Source organism: Chiloscyllium plagiosum, chromosome 1, assembly GCF_004010195.1.
Source record: "Chiloscyllium plagiosum isolate BGI_BamShark_2017 chromosome 1, ASM401019v2, whole genome shotgun sequence".
NCBI lineage: Eukaryota > Metazoa > Chordata > Chondrichthyes > Orectolobiformes > Hemiscylliidae > Chiloscyllium > Chiloscyllium plagiosum.
This window is the reverse complement of record NC_057710.1, coordinates 76,593,946-76,602,582: the sequence shown is the minus strand read 5'-3', so window position 1 is coordinate 76,602,582 and position 8,637 is coordinate 76,593,946. Positions and strand designations below refer to the sequence as shown.

The following is an 8,637-nucleotide window of genomic DNA, read 5'->3' as shown; positions in this document are numbered from 1 at the left end:
CCCTTTTTGCCCTCCTGATTTCCCTCTTAAGTATACTCCTACTTCCTTTATCCTCTTCTAAGGATTCACTCGATCTATCCTATATCGACCTTACATATGATTCCTTCTTTTTCTTAACCAAACCCTCAATTTCATTAGTCATCTAGCATTCCCTATACCTACCAGCCTACCCTTTCACCTTGACAGGAATATACTTTCTTTGGATTCTTGTTATCTCATTTCTGAAGGCTTTCCATTTTCCAGCCATCCGTTTACCTGTTAACATCTGCCCCCAATCAGTTTTTGAAAGTTCTTGCCTAATACCGTCAAAATTGGCCTTTCTCCAATTTAGAACTTCAACTTTTCGATCTGGTCTATCCTTTTCCATCACTATTGTATGATTTATATCATATGATTCACAGATTTCATTAAAGTCAAGATTTTATCACTCTGGATAACTCGATCACTAAGTCACTACCAAGTTTCTCAATGTACAGGGTTATACCTCTTGTCAAGTATCTATATAGCTATTTTACTCACATTGTGCTATGATTTAAATAGCCAGATCACGTACTGTGAAGCTTTAGCTATAACACTGCGACAGGATTAGGAAACTTTTTTATTTTATGATAAATGTGGATTAATGTTCATGAATTGGGCTAATGTTTGTCTGGCCCATTGGGAAAATGCATGCCTGAACTGAAAATCTTATTGCCAGAACTTGCTGTTCAGAATTAATCTAGATATTTGAGGGCTGTTAGTGGAACCTATCATGACTCCACAGACAGCTGGTGTGATCCATAATGAGCCTCCTGCCTCACTAGCAACGCCCTTCAGAAATGTCCCAAGAATGCATCTGGGACTGAGGAACCAGTTACAAAGACAATTGTGGAAGCACTTCTAGTCCTACTATCCAAAGGAAGCATTATTCCCGCCTCAGGCGACTGACTGTGTGGAGTTTGCACATTCTCCCCGTGTCTGCGTGGGTTTCCTCCAGGTGCTCCGGTTTCCTCCCACAGTCCAAAGATGTGCGGGTTAGGTGAATTGGCCATGTTAAATTGTCCGTAGTGTTAGGTAAGGGGTAAATGTAGGGGTATGGGTGGTTTGCGCTTCGGCGGGTCGGTGTGGACTTGTTGGGCCGAAGGGCCTGTTTCCACACTGTAAAGTAATCTAATCTAATCTAATCTAATCTAATCTAAATCTAATCTAATCTAATCTAAAGTAAAGTAAAGTAATCTAATTATATATTCAAAACTTTGAATAAATTGAGCAGAGCGGGATCATTGTATATTTCCTCCACCATGAATTAATTTCAAGATGTACTCCTAAACATATCAGCCTCTCATTTACATATTAGAGTAACCTAACCACTGATGTATGCGGTCACCTTGAAGAATGAGCCCTAGGTATTTAGCTGATTGGTACAGGCTGTCTGATGCTGATTTTGTACACAATGTGCCGCTTCTTGTCTGAAAACAAGTATAATTATACTAATTTCTAATGTTTTACATTTGTCTCTATGAACAGTTTTCTTTCAAGTGCCTCAGTTACATAGAGAGTGCTGTACTGGAAATTCTTAGTTGTGTAGGAGGCAGTAACATAGGAACATAAGAGGAAAAGTAGACCATTTAGCCAGTCCATTGAATCTATACTACTGTTCAATTAAATCATGGCTGATTCTCTCCTCAATGTAATTTTCCCATGCTATCTCCATGCCCCTTAATGAGTGAATGAATGATTTATTTATTGTCATATATTTCTTGAAGAAACATTGAAAAGTGTTTTGCCACCACAATCTGGCGCCATTATGAGGTACAATAAGGATAAAAAGAAATTGATTTCATTAGTCTCCAGAAATCTATCACTTTCTATCTTGAACATGCTCAAGGATTGAACTTCAACAACTCTCTGGGGTAAAGAATTCCAAACATTCCCTACCTATGAAATGCCTCCAGATCTTGGTCTGAAATGGCCTACCTCTATTCTGAGCTAATATCCCTTGGTTTTAAACTCACCAACCATATCTTAGCTACATCCCCACTGACTGCGCTGTAAGAATTTGGAAGTTTTAATGAGATCACCTCTTATTTTTTGAAACTCTGGAGAATTCAGCCCCAGTTTTCTCAAACTCTTCTCATAAGAAAATCCTGCCATTTCAGGGATTTGTCTAATGGACCTTTGTTTCACTCCGTCAACGTAGCAGTTGCATAATTTATTTTTCAATCTTAAAAATGACAGACATGTATATTAGCAATATATACTTTACCCTTGTTTTTCTTATTCTTAGAATGAGCCATTTTTATGCTATCCATTATGTATGTATCTCAGACCATATGCTCAAACCATATGAAGTTGTGCAGGTGTTAAAAAAAAATCCCAGAAACACTGTCAAACATAGTCTCTGCTGAGTGTTTTATTATGAATGAAGACTGGCATAGAAGATATTTTGAGAATAAATATGCACCAACATGTATAATCACGAGGATTCATATCGCTAAACACATAAGGCATGTTGAAAGGCTCCCGACACTCAGACTGATGTTATGTGTCAAGATATTCAGTGGTTTGAATGTTAGTAGGTGGCATGATAGATAGTTGTCTGGTTACACATTGAGCTAATGCAGCACTTCTTTCTTGACAGTTTCGGTATGAATCATGATGGAATAGGAAACTCCTGTGGGACAAAAGGTCATGAAGCAGCAAAGCTTATGGCAGCTCACATTACTGCCAACACCAATCCATTCTCTTGGTCTACGTGCAGCAGAGATTATATCACGAGTTTTTTGGAGTAAGTGCCCAGTAGCACGGCAAATTAGATTACCCAATTTATTGAAAAAAGTAATCATTATTTGTTGCCATAAGTAAATATAGTATTAATTGGTCCAGTTGTACTTGCAGCTCACTGAATAGTTTACGTATCAACATCACATAAGTAGGTTTTGATGAATGTAATGGATAAGTGCTTAGTTTTAAAGTAAATACTTTCTTTCACATTTGTTGATCCAAGTCTAAAGTAAGCACAGATTTGTAGAAGTGAAAATGGGCTGATGAATTCTTAATTTTTCTTCTTTTAGATTTTCCTAATTTTGTTGTATTAGCTTTGTTTAGTCTGTTATTGTGATACAGCTAGTATAAAACAGTAGTCATTTATTCAGATATTGAGAAATTGTGTCCACAAGAGTGTGAACTGTTTTGTTGAATTTAGTTTTGATTTGTCGTTCACATTACCGTCATGTTTAAAGAGAACTAATTAATTGGTTCTGAAGTTTGGAGAAAGATTGTGGAATATGCCCAGTGCATTAAAACTGCATCAGTATTGTTTATTATAATTTCTACTGTATATTTTGCAGAGGATAAATGACGTGAAGTTCATTATTGGTCTTTTGTTAGTTAAATATTGATAGTAGCACATTTGTAAAAATAATTCTGTTTATCCAAACCATGCAGGCCCTGACTGTTCATACTCAGATTGATTTTGATTTCTAAAGATAATACAGATTTTCAAACCAACAAAAAGCACCAAAATGTTAATTTTCATTATCAGCAGCAGAATGCTGAGTGGTGATCAGTTATAACGGCTTATTCTGTACCGCTGACATGTGGAACTAATATTCTGCACTGTATAAATAATAGCTTACTGGTCCTGTGGGGGGGTTTATGCAATTTGGAAACAGAGTGGGGGGTAATCACTGAAGCTTCCAACCCAGAAAGAAGTGTGCTTTTGAGAAATACTGAGATCTGTCTTTAACACTTGACCACATGCTCAGGCACTTTTTTTCTCTCTCTCAGAATGGAAATGCCTGCAGAATGCTATAGACCTGTCCTTAATAAAACAACACTCCAGCTGTGTACAATCCCTGCAGGCAGAAACAGTATTTAACATTTCTTTTCCACAACAGACCATTTGGCCCAGAACTCACACAGCCTCGTACAAACATAGTCTGAATGCTACTGGCATTGAATTTAAAAGTTTTAAACAAAGAAGTAACGACCAAAACTAGTGGGCACAAACTAACTTTTAGAGGCAACAAATAGCTCTCTGCATGTCCACTTACAAAAGGATTGTATAATTTTATATTAAAAGTATGTGAGGTGAGTTTACTGATCTGAACATTTATGTGACAGGAGCATTGCAGAATCAGGCTTCAATTTGTCCAGGTCCTGCACAGTCAGTCCAAAGATCTGTATGCATAATGTTTTCACATGTTCCAGCTCCCAACATGCAGTCTGTCACAGACCGGTTTTGCTGCTTGTCAGCAAGATTGTGTGATGCTGTTAAGAGGATGTCAGACGTTATACAGCTCTTCAGTGGCTGTCAGATGTTGTGCGGCTCTTTAGAGGATGTCAGGCACTGTGGAGCTGTATAGGGGATGTCAGATGTTGTACAGATGTTTAGAAGATGTCAGGCATTTTGCAGGTGTTTCGAGGATGTCAGGCGCAGTGCAGCTGTTTAGTGGGTGTCAGATACAGTTCAACTGCTTAGAGGATGTCAGAGACTGTGCTGCTCTTTAGGGGGTGACAGAGACTGAACAGCTGTTTAGGGGGTGTCAGGCAATGTGCAGCTGTTTGGGGGTGTCAGAGACTGGACAGCTTTTTAGAGGGTGTCAGGCACTGAGAAGCTGTTTCGTAGATGATGCAGACGTTTAGAGAATGTCAGATGCTATACAGCTGTTTAGAAGATGTTGGATACTGTGCAGATGTTTTGTGGATGTCAGGCAATCGGCAGCTGTTTAGAGGGTGTTCCACACTGTACAGATGTTTGCAGAATGTCAGACGCTGTGCAGCTGTTTCATGGCAACAGCATCTTTTTATGGCAAAGTGCATTTAATGCAAAGAAGGTTTTCTTCACAATCCCAAATCTGGCAGCTTGACAATGTTAGAGCAGCAAGATTTATGACTTAGCAGTGCCTATTTCATGAGAAGTGAGATTTAGGAATGTTGGTTTCTGCCCCTTCCCATTAGAGAGAAACTGCTAGTGCCTTGGTGGAACTGGTGATCTATTTCACTCATAGAGTCATAGGGATGTACAGCTCGGAAACAGACTCTTTGGTCCAACTCATCCATGTGGACCAGATGAACTAATCGAGTCCCATTTGCCAGCATTTGGCCCAAATCCCTCTAAACCCTTTCTATTCAAATACCCATCTAGATGCCTTTTAAATGCTGCAATTGTACCATCCTCCTCTGGCAGCTCATTCCATACGTGGACCACCTTCTGCATTAATAAGTTGCCCCTTAGGACCATTTTAAATCTTTCCCCTCTCAGCTTAAACCTATACCATCTTGTTTTGGACTCCCTCAGCCTGGGGAAAATATTTTGTCAATTGACCCTCGAACCCTCCAACCCTGGCAACATCTTTGTAAATCTTTTCTGAACCCTTTCAAGTTTTACAACATCCTTCCTATATCTGGGAGACCAGAATTGCACATCAGTGGTGAATAAGTTGTTGGAGGGGATCCTGAGGGATAGGATTTATATGTATTTGGAAAGGCAAGGACTGATTTGGGATAGTCAGCATGGCTTTGTGTGTGGGAAAGTGTCTCACTAGTTTGATTGAATTTTTTGAAGAAATAACGAAGAGGATTCGTAAAGACAAAATGGTGGATGCAATCCATATGGACTTCAGTCAGGGGTTTGACAAGGTTCCTTATGGGAGACTGGTTAGCAAGATTAGATCACATAGAATACAGGGAGAACTAGCTATTTGGATACAGAACTGGCTCGAAGGGAGGGTGGTGGTGCACAGTTGCTTTTCAAACAGGAGACCTGTGACCAGTGGTGTACCACAAGGATCGATGCTGGGTCCACTACTTTTCATCATTTCTATAAACGATTTGGAAGAGAACATAGGAGATTTGCTTAGTAAGTTTGTAGATAACACCAAAATTGGAGGTGTAGTGGACAGCGAAGAAGGTTACCTCTGAGTACAACAAGATCTTGATCAGATGGGCCAATGGGCCGAGGAGTGGCAGGTGGAATTTAATTTACATAAGTGTGAGGTGCTGCATTTTGGAAATGCAAATCAGAGCAGTACTTATACACTTAATGGTAAGGTCTTGGTGAGTGTTGCTCTAAGAGATCTTGGAGTGCAGATTCACAGTTCCTTGAAAGTGGAGTCACAGATGGATAGGATTGTGAAGAAGGCATTTGGTATGCTTTCCTTTAATGTTCAGATCATTGAGTATAGGAGTTGGGAGGTCATGTTGCGACTATAGGGGACATTGGTTCGGCCACTTTTGAAATATTGTGTGCAATTTTGATCTCCCCTCCGAAAGGAAGGATGTTGTGAAACTTGAAAGCGTTCAGAAAAGAGTTATGACATATTGCCAGGGTTGGAGGATATGAGTAATAGGGAGAGGTTGAATAAGCTGGGGCTGTTTTCCTTGGAACATCAGAGGCTGAGGGGTGACCTTATAGAGGTTTATAAAATCATGAGGGGCATGGATAGGATAAATAGATGAGGTCTTTTCCCTGGGGTGGGGAAATCCAGAACTAGAGGACATAGGTTTAGGATGAGAGGGGAAAGATATAAAAGCCATTTTGATGGATAGATGAATAAAAGGGTTTAGAGGGATATGGGCCAAATGCTGGCAAACGGGATTGGATTAAGTTGGGATATCTGGTTAGCATGCACGAGTTGGACCAAAGGGTCTGTTTCCATGCTGTACATCACTATGACTCTAAGGCCTAACCAATGACCTGTACAGCCACAACATAACCTCCCAACTCATTTATTCAATGTACTCATCAATAAAGACAAGCATAGCAAACACTTTCTTCACTATTCTATTTACCTGTGACTCTAATTTCAAGAAACTATGAACCTGCACTCCAAAGTCTCTTTGTTTAACAACACTCCCCAGCCCTTACCATTAAGTGTATAAGTCCTGCCCTGATTTGCCTTTTCATAATGCAGTACCTCACCTTTCCCAAAATAAACTCCAACTGCCACTCCTCAGCCCATTGGCCCATCTGATCAAAATCCCATTGTACTCGGAGGTAACCTTCTTTGGAAACTGTTTGGATGAAGTTCACAACACAGAATCAGATATGTTAATCATTGTTTTAAGCCTGTCCAATAGAAAGGCTGCAGTAGTGAGTACAATGGGTTCTTTCTTGATTATATGTTTTTGGAGATAAGTCTCTTGATTAAACTTAAAATATAAGCCATAACTATTAATTTAACCTGGGGCAGTGTTTTGTAGAGGAATAAGACGGTGTTATTTTCTGGGTCTGTAGATTGTGAAGGAGCAAAATTGGCCTTTGCAATGCTATGGACTTCTTGTCAGATGTGGGAGTTTAAAGAGAGTTTAAGGGTTACTGCGGATTATATTTGCCATAAATACTGTTGGATGTGAATCTCATCAGATCAAATGGATCAGTTGGAGAGACAGTTAGAAGCGATGAGGAAGTTACAACAGCAGCAATATGTGATGGATGGCAATCATAAGAAGGGGGGAAAGTCTCAGATACAGTCAGATAGATGGGTTAACTCCAGGAAGGGTAAGATAGGTAGGCACCTAGGGCAGGAGTCTTTTGTGGATATACCCATTTCAAACAGGTATGCTGTTTGGAAAATGTAAGGGGTGATGGATTCTCAGGGGAACATAGCACGGACAGCCAAGTTTCTGGTATTGAGACTGGCTCTAACGCAACGAGGGGTACGTCAGCTTCCAAGAGATCAATTGTGTTAGGGGATTCTGTAGTCTGAGGTACGGACAGACGTTTCTGTGCCAGCAGAGAAAAAGCAGAATGGTGTGTTGTTTCCCTTGTGCCAGGAACACGGATGTCTCAGAAAGGGTGCAGAATGTTCTCACGGGGGAGAGGGACCAGCAAGAGGTCATTGTCCACATTGGAACCAACGATATAGGAAGGGAAAAGGTTGAGATTCTGAAGGAGACTGCAGAGAGTTAGGCAGAAATTTAAAAAGGAGGTTCTCTAGGGTAGTAACATCTGGATTACTCCCAGTGCTACGAGCTAGTGAGGGCAGGAATAGGATGATAGAGCAGATGAATGCATGGCTGAGGAGGTGGTGTGTGGGAGAAGGATTCACATTTTTGGATCATTGGAATCTCTTTTGGGGTAGAAGTGACCTGTACAAGAAGGACGGATTGCACCTAAATTGGAAGGGGACTAATATACTGGCAGGGAAATTTGCTAGAACTGCTTGGGAGAATTTAAACTAGTAAGGTTGGGGGGGGGGTAGTGAGGAAAGAGATCAATGTTGTGGTTCTGCTCGCCAAGCTGGGAATTTGTGAAGCGCTTCACAGGAGGCTCCCAAGCACTGAGGATGTCACCAAGACAGGGGCCGAAACGTTTGCAACACAAATTCCCAGCTCGGCGAACAGAACCACAACAACGAGCACCCGAGCTACAAATCTTCTCACAAACTTTGAAAGAGATCAATCTGAGACTGGTACAGTTGAGAACAGAAGAGAGTCAAACATTCAGGGCAGGCAGGGACAAGGTAGGACTAATAAATTAAACTGCATTTATTTCAATGTAAGGGGCCTAACAGGGAAGGCAGATGAACTCAGCGCATGGTTAGGAACATTGGACTGGGATATCATAGCAATTATAGAAACATGGCTCAGGGATGGGCAGGACTGACAACTTTATGTTCCAGGATACAAATGCTACAGGAAGGATAGAAAGGG

The 8,637-nt window shown here is 40.6% G+C and overlaps 1 protein-coding gene across 1 annotated transcript in view; it reads left to right on the top strand.

Moving 5' to 3' along the window:
* adamts6 (ADAM metallopeptidase with thrombospondin type 1 motif, 6) overlaps positions 1-8,637 on the top strand; it is a 301,285-nt gene that overhangs the window by 146,907 nt on the left and 145,741 nt on the right. The window contains exon 11 of the mRNA XM_043689575.1: positions 2,621-2,767. Within this exon, the coding sequence (XP_043545510.1) occupies positions 2,621-2,767 (147 nt within the window). The remainder of the gene's footprint in view (positions 1-2,620; positions 2,768-8,637) is intronic.